Source organism: Chaetodon auriga, chromosome 11 (assembly GCF_051107435.1).
Source record: "Chaetodon auriga isolate fChaAug3 chromosome 11, fChaAug3.hap1, whole genome shotgun sequence".
NCBI lineage: Eukaryota > Metazoa > Chordata > Actinopteri > Chaetodontiformes > Chaetodontidae > Chaetodon > Chaetodon auriga.
The window spans coordinates 5424154-5442131 of record NC_135084.1 but is presented as its reverse complement, the minus strand read 5'-3'; the positions used below and the strand labels follow the sequence as shown (position 1 = coordinate 5442131).

General features: G+C 43.0%; 1 protein-coding gene across 2 annotated transcripts in view; it reads left to right on the top strand.

Moving 5' to 3' along the window:
* rims1a (regulating synaptic membrane exocytosis 1a) overlaps nt 1–12159 on the top strand; it is an 86932-nt gene extending 74773 nt beyond the window's left edge. For both annotated transcript variants that reach the window (XM_076743013.1, XM_076743012.1), the window contains 10 exons: nt 949–1058; nt 1586–1704; nt 4182–4342; nt 4477–4691; nt 5983–6015; nt 7303–7468; nt 7875–7987; nt 8283–8384; nt 8600–8739; nt 9676–12159. In XM_076743013.1, the coding sequence (XP_076599128.1) occupies nt 949–1058; nt 1586–1704; nt 4182–4342; nt 4477–4691; nt 5983–6015; nt 7303–7468; nt 7875–7987; nt 8283–8384; nt 8600–8739; nt 9676–9894 (1378 nt within the window). In that variant the 3' untranslated portion in view covers nt 9895–12159. The remainder of the gene's footprint in view (nt 1–948; nt 1059–1585; nt 1705–4181; nt 4343–4476; nt 4692–5982; nt 6016–7302; nt 7469–7874; nt 7988–8282; nt 8385–8599; nt 8740–9675) is intronic.
* The last annotated feature ends 5819 nt before the right edge of the window (nt 12160–17978 follow it).

Below are 17978 nucleotides of genomic sequence, written 5' to 3'. Positions count from 1 at the left end.
GCATCCTTTGAAACTGTCAAGGGGACCAGTGATTATCACATAATTAATAGATTTTGCGTCAGTAGTCCTATTCTTTTGCTCTAAAGGCAGTACAATGGCAGAGTCCACGGCCAGAAAAATGGCAATTGTGAACAGAAGCTTTTTATAGTAGAACTGGTTAAAAATTCATAATAAACAGAAAAATGAAAACTCTAAATAAGTAGCTGTAGTTTTCTCTTGATTGGAGCGATCACAGGTCATTCACAGTGAAACAGGAAACACAGCTTGTTCTTGGGTCTTTTGTGAGAATGGATTACAGTGAATGGATGTCTGCAGATATGATGGGATTTGTGCTTAAAGGCTTTCACCTTCTCTATGTGTTCTTTCACCATCTGAATCTTTATTTGCTGCTCTTTCTGCGACAGGATCCCTCACTACCGACCCCTGAACGAGCTTCACTTTGCATCACTTTGTGAATATATTGTTGCCACCGATATCACACAAAAATATTGTTGCTGTTCTTTCATTTCCACAACCGATGCTTTTCTGGTGTTCTGTCACTTTTTTATGCATTTTCATACAGGATTTGATGTTGCCATCTTAAAACAAACTCTGAAATGACAGCAGGGTCCATTGGTTATATAATAATATCTGTTTCTCTGCTCAGTTTTTGTGTTCCTTCAGGTGAATTTCAACCACTTATAATGTCAAAATAATACTGTGTGTGTAGGATTAACTCAAGAAATGTGAACGACGACCAGAGAGTGACCCGTGCTGCAGTGTACGCCCTGGATCACAAACATATTGACTTTCATTTCATTTTCTCTCTTTTTTTCATCCCCATTCTCTTCATCCTTGCTTTTGTTCATTTTCTCCTCTCCCCTCTCTTCTCCAACCCTCTCTCCACCTCTCCGTCCTGCTGGCCGTTTTCTCCTCTGTCTGCTTCACTCTCATGTTATTTTGTGTTAGGGGCCACCTCCAAGGTGGTTCGTCTCTTTCCTCCTCAGTGACGTCCTCCTCAGCCCGCAGAGTACGGCAACTCCCACAGCTTCCCCCCAAGAGCAGCACCGCAGAACAAGGTATGTATTAGTGGGGATGATGATGATGTTGTGTGTGTGTGTGTGTGTGTGTGTGTGTACATCAACAATTTTACAGTGTCCAACTCAACTTTGGAAATGCACTCACAGTCCTAGAACTGCTGGTGCAGCTTTTGGTTTAGATATTTACTGAAATATTCCATTGTGCCTGATCTACAGTCTCCAGCCAAGATTAATGAATACACTGCTGTAGCCAGAATTTAAAAGTGACTTGTTATTATCTATTGAAGTCAATAATTGTCTTTTTTCAAATGAAGGTTGATTACCTGTATGTGCTGAAAGGTGACATCATTGTTAGTGTGTCCAGCTTTTTCAGGACTGAATGTTTACAAGTTGCAGATACTATTTTCTTTGTTTTCTTGCTGAATTTATCTGCGTGACACAACATTTTCTTTGCTGCAAATAGGGTCATTTTACAGTGCCGAGTCTGATTGCATGGGAATTTACTGACTTTCTTGCTTTTCATATGTCGTGTGTGTGTGTGTGTGTGTGTGCGTGCGTGCGTGCAGCCCTGGTAGCAGAGCAGTGTGTTCGTCAGCTCCAGATGAGGGTTCATTCTAACCGGGTATCAGCCGCCACCACCTCCAGCCAACAGGACCTGGATCGATCCCTCAAGAACAAACGGGAGGTGGGCCACAGCTTTTTTTTTTTTTTGGCTTCATTTGGCCTGACAGTTCACTTTAAAATAAACTCATCAGGAGAATGGAGGGGAACAATAAGGGTACCAGCCACACCATGAGCCATAATGTTGCTGAAGTGCTTCGCAGTGAATTGCATTTACTGCCTAAGAAAGTAATAAATTATGTTACCGTAATGGTGAAGACCACTCAATAAAGTCAATTGGTTCCAACTGGGAAGTCACTCAAGATGCACCTAACTCCTCAAACACACAAGTGTACAATCCACACTGGCTGGTTTTCCTGTTCCTAACTTAGAGAAAACTGACAGTTTAATGGTGATATCCTGACTTTCACACGTGTCTACAAGCCAGTAGTTTAATTATTTTGAACAAAGTGTCAGTGCTGTCTTTGGGATGCATTACTCTGTCCCCCATCTGACTGAATGTTAAATGATTCCAATCTGACAGTATAGATCATCTTCACAAATTGAGCATCCAAAGGTTGATAATGCTATGATATGGATGAAAATGTGTTGAAAGTAATAATAAAAGTGAATGATGGAAGGTGATCAGCTCTTAATCTTTGTGAGATTGAAAATAGCCTTTATGGTCTCCTCCAAAATCTAAATTGTTTCTATCTGCAGAACAGATCGGGTTCGTCTGATAGAAGCTTTAACACTTTTTAAACTTTAAACTGAGATTTCGTGTTTAAACATTTTATTTTCAAAAGGTGGAAAAGTGTCTGAGGCAACATTGTGACGACTCAATAAAATGAACTCTCCCTTTAAACTCATAACACTGACTAATGACACTATACACCTTTGGAACAGCCACACACATTTTCACTTAGCTAATGAGACTCTGTTGTAGGGCTGCAGGGGTGTGTACGGCCTGCGCTTGATTGGCAGCTCCCTGACTCTCCCACAGGTCTTTTTCACAGCAGACATTTTGCCTTGGCTTTGCAGGTGAAGCACAGGTGTACTTAACAACACCAATGATGGCACAGTTTCATTAAATGTCACGATAAGCCATGCCAGTGAGTCAGTATGCACACTGCCAGGACCCTGAAGCTGGCACAAAAAGCACAGGTGTTAACAGTTTCACCTGTGCAGTTCCTGCTCCAACATGCCAAAATGTCTGCAGTGAAACAGGCTGATCTCTTTGGACCTGTTGCAGCAGTGATGTTATACCTGTATCATTCCAACTCTTACATGGAGCTTGTTGACCTCATGCAAACCTACTTCAAACTGAGCATGGCGCTAATTAGCCTTTATAAGTGACAACACCTCTGTGGGTATGCAGGGCCTTTCATAACAAACAACTACATGAGATTTTCTTCTCTCTTGTGTTCTGGCAAAGCTGAAGAGACATTTGATGGAGTTAGGAGCACTGTCAGCGGGCACGGTGCAGAATTACTCCGTGGGCGACTGGATCAGCCTGAAGCTGTTGGAAACGTAAACCAAAGACAGCTGTCAGTTTATATTAAAAGCAGCTTTAATCTGGGTTCACAACTCCACAACAAGCTAAACATCATTTACATATTATGTGCTTCTAAAGTTGGTATGGCTAACATGTTAGCAAACCGTTGCCTACATACACGGATGCAGAGCAACTTCAATTTCCACTTGTGTTTCTGGCCACCTGATGAATGTAAGCCCTGTAATCACTCTCCTTTTAGCTCCGTTTTTGGTCTTTAGCTGTTAAATGCTCCGCTGTGTTCACCAGCTGTTTGTATCAGACTCACAGAAGTATGGACTCACAAAAGCAGACGACAGACTGATACAGCTCAAAAGGTTTAATCCAGGCAATGGTCGGTACACGGGCAGGCAAACCAAACAGGCAGAGGTATCCAAAACGGCAGGCAGATGATGGTCAAAGAACAAAGACAGGGTCGAAACACACACTAGAAATACCGATACTAAGGACGCTGGAACTCTCACACGAAGGCAAAGAAGACTAAATAAACTAGGGGGGAGGTAGCACAGGTGAAGCACATTAGGGCGGGGCAGACAATCACAACGGCGGGAAGGAGAACAAAGGGAGGAAGTAAGCAGTAGTAATAGCAGTAGAGACAACACAGGGGAAAACGAGACTATCAAAATAAAACAGGAAACAAAAGAAAATAGAGACATGACAGATCATGACAGTTTGGTGCTGGGCAGTACTGTGGGTTTGTCGGAGCTTTTTTGTTGAAAACACCTGAAAAAAAAGTTGATGAGAGCAGTGAGACTGAACCAAAACAGGAAAGTTGGGGGACAATGAGCTGAAAGGTGCTAAAATGCTCTGTCCAGCTGGGGATAGTCACAATTATAGTTGCTGTTCACAACCCCTGTAAACGTTACACATAGGTATTTGATCCCTCCAGTGTAAAACGTTGATTAGTTCACCATTAACACCTCTCCTTGATTAATTGATTCTCAGTGCATCGTTTTCAGGATCTAGTAGTAATATCTACTAACAACATTTTGTGTGTCTGTCTCGTGCAGCTGTACAAGGACCAGAGGAGGAGCAGCGAGAACGTTTCCCATAAGTCCTCAGACAGTGATGTCAGCGATGTGTCAGCCATCTCTCGAACCAGCAGTGCCTCTCGCATCAGTAGCACCAGCTACATGTCCATCCAATCAGAGAGACCCCGGGGACGCTTCAGGTACCCACACATACTCACCTAGACACTAACTTTTTTGTGTGTTACCTTACAGTAAAAGGAATTATTAAGACACATGAAATAAACTTACTTTTGGGTGACATTATGTGATTGTTATTGTAAAATGTGACCATCAGCAGGGCCATGCGCGCAACGGGACGCCACATGATGAAGAGCACCAGCGTGAGTGGTGAGATCTACGGCATGGAGCACACCGACGGCAGCCAATCAGACACGGCACTCGGGAGCCTTGGAAGCGGGATCAAGAAGCGGCGCTCGAGCCTCAGCCAACGTGTCGTCGCCATCCTGCCATCCAGACGCAGCCGGAGTACCTCGCAGCTCAGCCAGACGGGTCAGAGAACAGTCCAACTGACAGTCTGAGAAAACGCCACACAAACGCACGCAGAGAGGAAGAAAGAAATACACTTATCCTTCCTAGCACTACATTTCAGCACCTGTCATAGACCCCTGTGGAATGTTGCTGTGTGTGTCATTTCTTCAAAGAAGCACCTCCACAATGATTTGAAGACATTAGTGTAATCACTGTAAATAAATAATACCGTCGCCAAGAAGATTGGCAGCCTCCAGAGGCATCTAGTCTGTTTTATATTGTGTAGCAAATCATTGCCTTTGGCAGATGATGAACAAAGTTTAAAGGCTAATATAAAATATTCATGAGTAAAGCTGAAGCAGCAGGTTTTGCTTGAAATGTGTTTTTTAATGTTTTTCTGAAAACCACAATATGTCTAATTATTTATGCAAATGCGGGCTCTTTGAAATGATTCAATCTCAGGGGATCGTAGTGGCTGTCGGCTGCAGTGTCTGCTTTAATACTACTATGAGATGTGCACTCAAAGGTACTGTGGTGGTACAGCAGTTTGTTTGTTTGTGGTGCTCTGTCATCACATGCTCGGTGAAGCCGAATGCATGCTATGAGCACGGGGCGATATGATGCCCATGTTTGCAGGCTGCAGAGGACTGTCGGTGGCTGCAGTATGCTGTGTAAGAGCAGTACAAGGGGAGGAGAGCTAAGCTAATGTGATCAATGCAGGTTTGAAAATGCTCCAAAACAAGGATTGGCTAATCTTTGTGACTTATAAAATTGATTTAGTATGTTTGTTAGGGTACACATTATGTGTTTGGGGAAAATGTGTTTGTTTACAGTGAAATCTCAACAGGGTACCTTTAATATCATTGTCAGTTCTCTAAATCTGGACAGGAGCTTAGCATTCGATTACTGTTGGAGCTACAGTTTCATTGAAAGAGACGATGGAAATGAAGCTGTCTTAAATCTTGGAGAGGCAGTGGAGTTGCATGTTGTTAACGTGGTCAAACGCATCTCTGATTGCCAATCAGAGAACCAATATTTATCATGGGTGCATTTATTTATGGATTTGATGCGTCTTCATATGAAAACAAACTGGTCTGAAAACAAACACACACACACACACACACACACACACACACACACACACACATTTGCACACACACAAACGCAGACTACACATGAAGGCTTCAATGCAGACAGACAACAGCCTCTAAGTAACTAACATGGTAACACATTTTACCAGTGTATCCAGTGTTGCTGTTGTTTCTGATGTTCTTGTTTATTGGCTTTGTTGTTGTTATGTGTGTTATTTCAGAGGCGGCGGGTAAGGCGGCGGACAGACAGAAAGGTAAAGCAGACAGACAGTTAGACAGACAGACAGTTTGAAAAGGAAGACAGCTAGACACTGTAAGACAGGAAGAAAGACACTGTGTGAAGTAACACCTACTTCAGGTGATGCTTGGCCTTATAGGAGCCATAAAGTGCATTGCTGTTGCATGATGAACCAGCATGCTATTATATTATACAGCAAGAAAGAATGTTTAGATGGTTAAAGACACAATGTAGCCGCTGTTACATGTAACTTCTCTTATGTTATTTAATTGCACTGAGTAATGTTAAAGGTTAAGTTAACCAATAAAGCATCACTATACACTTAGTATTAAGTTTTTTATACACAAAATAGACCAAACTCAGGCAGACAGGGAGCCACAGAGAGAGAATGATAGTAAGGGAGAGTTGCAGAGCAGCTCTGTTAGACAGACTGAAGTTCCATGCACCTCCAGCCCTCCCTAAACTCTGTCTCCGGCACGCTTCCTTACTCCACCCTCTTCTGCCACCATTGTGTTCAAAGGCTGGTTCAGTTCTGCAAGAAGCCTGGCTGAGTCATACATGTTTTTTCAGTAGTCTGCAGACCCGATCTGCCTTAATCTGCCAAAAAAGAAGCTAAATCTGACTCCATATATGCATGTCATTAAATGAAAGACTTGTTTTCTTGTTGGGAGCTCTGAAAGGACGTGATGTGTTTCTGACAACAGCAGGCTTTAAAAAGAGCTGAACTTCTCCTTTACGTCTGGACGTATGATTTCTTCAACCCTTTCTTTACCTTTACATCCTTGCCAAACATTGAAGAGTGGGCTGAACTGACTAAGCCATGTCATCTTCCTGCACTGACCGTATCACCTAAACAATGACAGATCATTCTTGTTTTGCAAAAGTTGCCTGATTTTCCGCACAAAACCCGTCTTTAGCATCCTGAAGATTGCCGTGTATTTGTCTTGTACAGAAATGATGTTTAGGGATGTTGGTGAGGTCACCATGGAATATTGATTTGCATGGGGAAGCCTGCAAATTGATAAAACTCAGCCTCTAGTTATCAGGCTTGTCAGAGTTGATGCCAAAAGTATGACTGGAAAAAGAGTCAACTTAACCTCTAACAACCTGTGATGTATTATATTCTATTATTTTCAACTTGTATAATATTCTTAGTCTTCATATTCTCAACAAATGCGGGTCCAGTTTGAGTTCTGGGTTGGTATTGTACGACATGAGATGCCTGATAACTGATAGCAGCCTTGGCTAAAACGGCACCTGCAAAGTCTCATTGTTTAACACCTCGTGTCTGTGTGTACCACAGAGGCGTCAGCAGGTAAGAAGGTCGGCAAGGCCGGCAGCAGCAGCATCCAGAGGAGCGTGGAGACGGGCATGGCTGTGGAATACCCGCGGGGAGGGTCAGCCATGAACCGGCAGGCCAGCAGAGAGTCGACTGATGGCAGCATGAACAGCTACAGCTCTGAGGGGAAGTACGTATACGCTGAAGGATAGGCCCGCGTGTGAACGCAGGGTGCATGTTGTACGGACTGTTGGCTCTCACTGCACTGTCTGCGCTGAGAGCCCGTCAGCCGTCTTATTCAGTCGTCTGTTTCACGAGAATGTGACGGAACAGATACGCTTCTATGTTAATCAATCCAGCTTTCTATAGAGGCTGTGTTTCTGCTTGTGTTCCACTTGGACTGTACACAACCCAAAGCACGTTTTTACGCTTCAGATCTATTTTCTACCATTTTACTCGCGTAACTGTGTATTGATTGTGTGTTGGACCATCTGTTATTTCTTTAACCCTTAATTGCTTCTTACGTGTTTTGAGTGGTGATATATGAAATGAATCTTTTGTGTGTGTGTGTGTGTGTGTGTGTGTGTGTGTGTCAGTCTGATCTTCTCAGGTATGCGGTTGGGTGCCGACAGTCAGTTCAGTGACTTCCTGGATGGTTTAGGCCCCGGTCAGCTGGTTGGCCGGCAAACACTGGCAACACCTGCTATGGGTGAGTGATAGCTCCATCAAATCCACTGCACAGTTCATACCACAAAATCCTACATCTGTTATGCCAAAAAGAAACCGCAAATATAAGCTTCTTATATTTACGGGTTTTTTATTTATATTGCTGGTGAAAACAGAAGAATGCACGTGCATTTCAACTTTTGTTAATCTAGTTATAGTATACTGTATATACTGTGTATGTGCTCCTTTTAGAACTTGGAGAGGAGCTAAAATGGGCAAACTGATACTTTTACGATGTGTCTAAATGTGATTAGTATGTGTGTTTTTATGTGCCTCAGGTGATGTCCAGATCGGTTTGATGGATAAGAAAGGCCAGCTGGAGGTTGAAGTGATCAGGGCACGAGGCCTTACCCCCAAACCAGGCTCCAAATCCCTCCCAGGTAACACACACACACACACACACACACACACACACACACACACACACACACACACAGACCTTAAATCCAGCTCTTCTGTCTGATACCTGAATGTCAAACTCAAACACACACATGACCTGACAGAGCTTTTCCCTCACGCTTCTTCTTCTCCCTCCTCCATCTTTCTGTCCGTCCTCTCTTTTTGCTCCTTCTTAACCCCACCCCTCCATCCCCAGCTCCCTATGTCAAGGTGTACCTGCTGGATAATGGAACTTGTAAAGCCAAAAAGAAAACCAAGATTGCACGAAAGACCCTGGAGCCGCTCTACCAGCAGCACTTGCTCTTCGATGAGAGTCCCCAGGGCAAGGTGCTTCAGGTAATACTCTGAGAGTGTGGGGGTGTGTGGGAGGGTGTAGCTGTAGCAGCTGAAATAAAATTTTGATTAATGCCAAAAGAGAAATTCTTTAAGTCAGGGATTAACAGGAAATGACCACATTCTAGTGTAGTTATCTCTATGCTGTGAGAATTGGCTTAGACTTGAGACTTAACTCCCTGAAGACTTGACTTGGGACTTAAAAGTAAAGAACATTGTGTCTCAGGTTTTGACTAAGCAGGCCTTGTGTGGACACACATCTTGAATATTTAATTAACCTCATCTCAGCTATATAAAGAGTAATAAAGGGATACTTCAGGTTTTCAGAGGTGGGGTTGTAAAATGGACTCATCCACGATCAGACCTACAGTGGATGGAGTACAGCCTAGAAGCTGAGCGCTGTGCTGCTGTGGATAGCATCAGAGGCAAAACGGATTTTACCCACCTAGAAAAGGCCCATCTAAAAAAATCCTTATCAGTTTAAGTGTCTGCTGTATTTAGAATCATTTCGCCGCTTTCCCTCTTCATCACACAGCCCTTTCCTTTGGCACATTTTCTAAACATAACTGTCTGCACAGTGCTGAGACAACTTGTGTTTCTGATGAGTATTATGTAAAAACCACCACCCAGTTAGCCGCATAGACACTTCCTTAAAATCACTGCTGTACCCAAACATCAGGTCAGATAGCTACAGATACATGAAGCGCCTTCCCAAACAAACAGTAAAGACATGCAGTTTCCACAGATGGGTCCCCCCTCTCTCTCGCTCTCTTTGGGCCCGTTCAGTCTCTTCTTCTGTATACTCTAGTTCACAGCAGCTTAAAACAGCTTAAAAACACACTGAAAACCAGCTCTGCATGACTGTGAGTCTGTAACTTCTGCCTTCTTCTCCAGCTCAGTGCTGATAGTTTAACTCATGTCGACCATTCTCTCCTCCAGGTGATAGTGTGGGGCGACTATGGACGATTGGACCACAAATGTTTCATGGGTGTAGCACAGATCCTATTGGAGGAGCTGGACCTCTCAAGCACGGTGATTGGCTGGTACAAACTATTTCCGCCATCCTCATTGGTGGACCCTACATTAGCTCCGCTCACGCGGCTGGCGTCTCAGACGTCATTGGACAGCTCAGGACCGCCACCAGGCGTTCGGTCTTAGTGACCGGATGGCGAACGCAAACTTCCCAATATCCCTTAAATGACAAAAAAAAATGGACCACAGCTACTGGACCAGAACTGAACACGCCCGAGGACAAGAACGAGAAGCCCTCGGTCATCCAGTGAAAAGCCAGACGGAGCGACAGGGAATGAGAGAGAGAAAGAGAGAGAGGGAGAGACAGAACTAGCCAATCAAAGCTTAGCTGGAGTCTGACAATCACGTCTCACACCTTCCCTCTTCCTCCTCCCAACGCCTTTTTGTTTTCAAAGCTTTGCTTTCTTTGTTTTCTCCTCTGAGCTGCAGCAGTGGAGGTCTCTGTCCAACATTCTTCACTTCTCTCCTCTGATGTCCTTTCTTTCTTTTCTCCTTACTTCCCTATCAGAGTCCTCCACCTAGTAGCCCTCCAGCCAATCAGAGTAGAGCTTACTGCTAGGCCACGAGGATGAGTGGCGTAAACAATGTGTCGGAGTTAGTCAGTAGCAAACGGAGGCAGCTTCGTGCAGCTGTCCCGTCACATAGAGGTTGGCTGTTGTTTCCTCTGCTGTTACCGCGCCGACAGCACTGTCGTAAACGAGCACGAGGGGCAGCGGTGTGGCGCGGCGTGGTCACCTCTTTAGATGAAGGCGACCTGCACATGCCCGTGCACATTCTTAGCCTTGTTGTGATTTATGAAAGCAAGCACAAGAGAAGCTTGGCTCGTTCACCGGGACAAAGGAAGCGTTCGCTCTTTGTCTGAACGAACAGGACAGAAATCAGAGGCCAAACTGACGATTTGCTCTTGATTTTTTCATTTGGAATCATTTTTTTCTGTCTTTGTTTTGCCCAGAGTTCAGAAAGGTACCAAACGGTGCAGACTCCCTCTGTGTGCGTGTATGTTTGGTTTTCAAGCGACGGTGCGCCAGAGGCCAGCGATAAAGGTCAGGTCACACTCGCCCGAAGACCCTCAGCCCGGCCCCTCACCCCCCGGTCTCCTCCCCCTTCCTGACCTCTCAGACTCCCCCTGTAGGAGGGAGCAGCATGACTCGGGGACGCCCCGCCCCGGCCCCAAGCTGCATGCACGTTTCTTTTGTTCTGTTTGTTTCGTTTTTTGTTTTGTTCTCTACTTTTTTGTAAAATAGAAGACGAGACAAATTAACGAACAATTCTCAAAAAAACAAAAACAGAAAAAAAGACTAGACTATGTGTGTTAGTTCCACATACTTTTAGGCCAGCTTGTATGTTGCATGTTCTTGTACAGTTTGCTCGTACTGAATATGAATACAAACCAGAAAAGCCAAGCCATCCCCGCCCCCTAACAGGAGCGGACCAATAGGGGGGGGATCAACTCCGCCCAGGCCACGCCTACCACTCTGGGTCTAAATATACATATTAGGAAGTCTCCGAAAAAAAAAATTCTCTTTGTTTCAGTTTTTTTCGTTTGTTTGTTTTGTTTTGTTTGTTTGTTTTTTAACCCTTTGAACAACAGTGCTGTTCTGTAGTACTGAGCATACTCAAGCCCCTGGCGTATCTGAGGGTGTAGGTGTCTAAACTGTAGTTTAACACAGTCGGGGCTAGAGACAGAGATAGAGAATGTGTGTATAACAGCTAAATGTATATGAAGTATCATTATGAGTTTGACAGAAATTATAAAGATATAGATATATGAATATAAAAAGAGTGTATCTGACTGCACACCCGTCACCAACACACACACACACATGCACACCTTGTACATACAAACCAGGATGAGCGGCTTGAACTTAAGTTATGAACAAACAAACATCGCTGACACACAAACATTCCTGGTCTCGTTGAAGGGAATTTGCGTCCTGTGGATGTGCTCGAGCCGCTGAGCGGCGCGGAGCCACGAGGGGGCGCTAATAGGCCTTTGTTTTTGTCCCAGTTGCAGAAAAACAAGCAGAACCAATTGGAACAAAGTTTACTTTCTTCTCCTTAAGTCCCCTCTCCCCTGTTTATTACTATTGGTTTGGACTGGACTTCTAAAGCCAATGAGAATCTGATTTTGCAGACATATTTTGCGGATGTTTCTGTCGAAACCCTTGGCGGTGTGGCCGACTGCCCTTTCCTTTGTCAGTATTACTCCAGGAATACTGATTGTTTACAGCCCATGGCTCCCCACTCCCAAACCACGATTTTAGATGAAAGACTAAGTATTCACTGCAACAGTTCTTGTTTGTATAACAGATGTGGCTCTACTGATGTGTATGTTTTATATTCAAGAGTTCATTTTTATTATTTACAAATAAAAGACTGTGTGGAAGAAGATCATGGCTTTTTCGAACCGAGTGGTCTCAAGTTCTTGACAAGCAGGTGACTTCAGAGCCTCATGTGACGTGGTGAATGTGATAGTGATGACTGGTTTTTACTGGTGGGCGCACGCACACACACACACAGCCAGAACAACACAAGGTAAACCCTTTGTCATTATATGAAGTGCACTCTCCATATTCCAGCTTTTTCTTGGAGCCACCTACTCCGTGACTGAGAGAGGAGCCGCTGTGGGAGGAAGGTTTGTTATTTGTCCAGACACCAACTTGTACCCTGAAGCTGAAACAATTATTTTTTTTAACAGGTTAATCAACAGAACATGAACCAGCATGTAATATTACAGTAACTGAAGATAAGTCATGATAAAGAAGTAGTTTTCTGTATTTATCACCACATAAGCTCTGAGGTTCCTTCATCGCGGTAGCTTCAGCTTCAACGTGCACTGACCCTAGTCATCCTCAGCCCGGGCTCCTGCTGCCACCCTGTGGTGTGATTAGGGTGACTCATGTTTAAAATACACTGGCTCGCAGTTCATTTCACTCTATATGGCCCCATTCTTAACAAAGAATATGGTAAAGTATAAGATTTTGTATACAGATCTATATTGTCTACATGTTTTCCACTAGTTCAGTACACAGCAGTGATCAGAGTTAATTAACCTTAGTTTATTAGCCATTACAGAGATGAAAATAGACCACATGTCATTTTGTTGGCACACATTTCCCATTTTTATTTTAGTTACATATCACGTACAAGGACGAATGACCTGAAACAGACCAGTATATGCACATGGAAGTGCAACACATACACACATCACTGCAGTATAACAGGACTCCTCAGGCTCATGAATGGTAACATCTTTTATCTGAGACTCACTGGCCGCTTAACAAATCTAGAGCTCTTCCTGCAGGTAAGACTTAGACTTCTTTAATGTCCATCAAACTTTACATAAAATGGAAATTTGTCTTTGACAGTGCCATAAAAACACACACACACACACACACACACACACACACACACACATCACAGACAACACTGCACAATAAATGGATGTAAATAGGAATATATAAGTAAAAACTATGAAATCAGTCCAGTTTGCTCCAGATGAGGTAAAATATACAAATAAATAAAATAAATGAGTAAGATAAAGTGCCTAACTGCATACGTCTATCTGACCACGGGCAGTTCTTTGTTAAGAACGGTCACGGCTGATGGAATGAATGACCGCTTGTAAAGGCAGCTGGGAAACGTTAACATTAAACATATTTTATTGAGGCTAGCTGCATCGTGAGCTCAGAAAGTCAGGAATCAGAAGTCTGACTTAATTATTTAGCCATGCAGTCCTAACCGCTATAAAAGAAAAAGAACCTTCTGCAGCTTAGATGACGAGGGGAAAAAAAATCAGCAGAATTTACAAGATGTAGCATGATACTCTAAACACAGCGACGGGGACACGAATGTCTGATTTTAGTGTTTCCCAATTACAACCGTTTTCATTCCAAAGTACCCAGTGTTGTGATCTGCCAGTGACACTGCTGGACAGAAGTGTGCTCAACTCTCTTCAGCTGGTAGTCACCAAATTTTGGCATTCATTATGAATACAGTGATAAACAGTGCACATTAGAGCTGCAGTAGTCAGACTGCACCTTCAAAGAGCTTTTACATCCTAGTCGTCTGGCAGCCTTCCAGAGAATCCCAGTGTTTGTTTAGACATTTAAAGTTCAGACGAGGCAGCATGCGTGGTCATCAGTGGGAAGAATAGACGGGAAACAGTGTAAAACAGCTCACTTTCATATGCTTCAGTGTGCAATAGTGTGTGGAGGTGAGAATGCCTTCAAGTAGACTTTTCAACACTACTCAATAGGGAAATAGGGCAGGAAAATGTCCTGCAGCCAGATGAACCATGAAACACACTGATTTGAACATAAAATGCATAAAATCTAATAATATACTTAGAGCACACACTAAAAATCCGGAACATGATGACACACACTGAGTGTCTGTGCAGAGGAGAGCGCCTCAAACATCTTTAGCTCTTTAATGCCATCTTGTGGTGAGTCCGGTGAACTGCATTAGGCTGTAAAAACAATGGAAACGCTGACTGACGTTCACACTCCACCTCTCAGCTGCAGCTCACTTTACATGTGTGACAGGTAAATACATGCTAGCGTTGACAAGTCATTTAGAAAGTAAAATAACTAATAGAGGAATAAAGGAAATGAAGACAATAAAGTCTAAAAATGAAAAACTGAACATTGAATTATGAAGGTATGAGATGTGCAAAAAAACAGCATTTCCTACAATGCAGTGTTGTAGGTATTCCAGCCTTTAGGTTGTATGTGCAGTACATATGTACTGTTTTTATGAAAGTACATTGATGGTAGTAGTAAAAGCAATTCATTCTTCATAATAAAAGCCAACTACGTCAATGCAAGTGATCAGGACTGATTCATTCTGAACATGGTTTCAAATACAGACCAGAGTGATCAGTGATGGACTTTTTACAGTGTGCGATACTTCACGCTCAGTGTTTAGAATCAAATTAAAAATAACTAATGAGTATTTGTTAGGTTGCTGCTCAGTATATGCATGGAATGCCAAAAGCTAAATGATGCTTCTGTCTGAACAAAGACAAAATGAACCGACAGTTTCAACAATATATATATTGAAAAAAATCTGATTTATTTCAAAATTTCCCTGAAAAAGACTTCATTCTCATACCATCTGCAGCAGATCAGGCTTTGTATCTGTGGGGGAACGAAATGTTCACTCCTGCCGGCTCCTTTGGATGCCACTTTTTTTTTAACTTCAGTTAATCTGAAGTCACTCCGGGGGCTGAGAATCTCTTCAGAACTGAGCTGTGATTTTCAGACACGCATAAATACATCAGTAAACAACTGTGCTAATCTCTTCTCCTAATTTCATCCTCAGTTTACACACCAGTCAGAGAATTCCAAGCGTCGCAATCCATCATTTATCTCGAGATGACTCAGGGATATTGTGTTGATTTCTGCCATGATGACGTGTGGAAATAAACCCTCAGCTCCAACAGACACTATCAACGATGCTGGTGTGAAAATAGTCCCATTCAGCAGAAGCGACATGCAGCAGGTACTCAGGTTGAGATCCTGAGACCAAACCCTGCCCTGATCCACACGTAAAGTTAAAGGAGATCACGCTCCTGCTGTCAGGGCTCCAGACGCTGGGACATCCCTCCTGTCGGACTCCCTCAGGCTCCCTCAGTGGCTTCCTTGCATCTCTACTTTCTCTTTTGGAAACTTGCATTTCTGTGTCTCTGTTAACTTCATCCTTTTTTTCTTTCTCAAATATGTCTCTTATTTCATTGTTTTGGCATGTTTTTGCTTTCTTTCTTTCTTTCTTTTTTTGCCCTATAAAGCACTTTCTCCTGCTGTCTGCTGACCTTAAAATATTGGACATATTTCGCTGCAGTCATTCTAAAAAGTAACCTCCTATATGCTTTACAGTAGGATGAGTGTACTGGGATCTGTTACTTCCTGTGATTTGTCATTGATGAAAACAAAGAGAAACAGTCTCATTTCCACCTGATCACACAGGATAATAATAATAAAAATAATATCTAGTCTTTGTCCCCTCAGATCCGGAGCTCAGAAGTTCAGGAGTCAGATGACTGGAGACGCTGCCTGCTGGTGGAGTGACGCCGCTGGTTAACAGGCAGGCTGAAACAGAAGGGTGTCATGTCAGATTAGATTTGTTATGTTCCCCCCTCGGTGTTAATGGTTTGAAAGCCCCCCTGGCTTGGCTGTGTGGCAGCGCTTCAGAGCCCATTAGAAAGTCGCTGCCGTCATAGCAGTCATTACCGCAGTATTCCCCCGTCCGGCCCGCGCCGCCCCTCACCGCCGCTTAATCTAATTAGGTAGCCGGCTTCTGGCTTTTTTTTTCTCCTTCCAGCCGCTGATCACTGCTGCGGAATTATTGGACTGCATTAATAATCCTTATAGACTCAATCAGTCGGACACTGTTTAATATTACAGCAGTTATAACAGTGAAATAGTTGCTGCCTTTATGTTTAGGGATATTCCCTGCAGCGGCAATAATAATAATAATAATAATAATAATAATAATAATAATAATAATAATAATAATAATAATAATAATAATAATAATGAAAATAGACAATTCAACGCTAAATAGTGTAAAGGACGTTATGAGAATTAGGAAATCTTCTCACCATATTTTTACAGGTTTGTTCAGGAGACTGTTCTGACAAATAATATATGATAAATATATTTCGTTTAAAAGAATGTTTCTAGTGAAGTCCTGGGAAGAACAACGCTGAAAGATGAATATTTTTTTTGTATTTTTGAATGATCTCTTTTAAATAGACAGTGATAATTCAAAGCACCGCTGGCAGAGGAGAGGTGATGCTGTAAAGAATAACAGGATTTCAGGGCTTTGGTCTCATTTTGAAACATATGTTACACCAAACTCAAGCAGAACACCAATCTCCAACGTTTCAATTTCAGAATTATTGCGCACTAATCCGAGCCATAAAAAAAATGACAATTACAATCACCGTTTATCTTTTGTTCTGTTGTGGTTTTTACTCCTAAATGCAGGCCACCCCCCATTTGACCAGCTTCTCTGTGTCATCCTCACTTCGTATTCAACACGAACTCTTCTCCAAGATGCTGTTTGTTTCGTTGATTTTATGACTATCTACAATGTTGTAGACCAAATTATGACATTTTCGTTAGAAAATCGAATTCTTTACATCCACCCCGGAGCTCAGCTTGATGCTGCGGGCCCTCTGCTGCGGCATCAGGCTGTAGGGACCCCACTCTAACACTTCGCTGCGCTCCTCCACTGGCTGCGTGTGGACACTAGGGGACGCAAGAGTCCGTGTTTGCAGATGTGAAGGCACGAACGTCACCTCGTCGAGAGCCAGCCTTAGAGTTTGACGAGAGCTTTCATCTCTTATTTTAAAGATTAAGCTGTGGGGCTATTAGATGAGCTCAATCACCCCCAAATACAACAGTCCACCACCTGGCCCCTGGTTCACTTAAAGGGTGAAGTTTCTTTGACACGCTGCAAGAAAAGCAACGTGTCAAAGAAACTTCTGGACATTTATCAGCTATTTAGAGTCCAGCCGACGTGACGGCATCGTTGAAATGACAGTTAACTGATCATTATCCATGAACAAATTTACATCTGTCTATTAGTTTAGCTTTTTTATTAGGTTTATTTGAGAGTTTTAGTGTTGATCTAAATTCAGATTCTTGATCCAAACATATACAATAACATGTATATGAATATTTGTAACAGATATTGAAAATCAGCTACAAAGTCACTTCTAACTTCCAACCATGATGTGTTTAAGACCATCTCAACATCACCAACACAAATAGGCCCCTCCAGACCACTCTCCTCTCACACCTCCTGTCTTAACACGTCCCTACAGCTACATAGACTCCTCTCAGAGCAGAAAATGCTCCTCCATCCCAAGTGTGCCATTCCTCTCCTGTCATTCATTCATCTTCATAACAACCCGTTTAGTGTAAAATTAACAACGACTTAACTACGGCGGACGTAAACACGTCCTTGCATCGCAGGCAGATGGATGGATGCGGATTGTGTGGCGGTGGAGGGTTGGAGAGGGGAATGCGCACCGGACAGTAAACAGTCTGCAGAGAATGCTTGTGGTCTGGGGGTCCTTTGAGGGTTTTTCAATTAGTCCCAGTACAGCAAAATGAGAGATCTTACAGCCGTGCCAATCACTTAATGTAAAGACTCCCTCTGCCCAATGAGATATACAGCGTAAATATGAATAGCCTAAT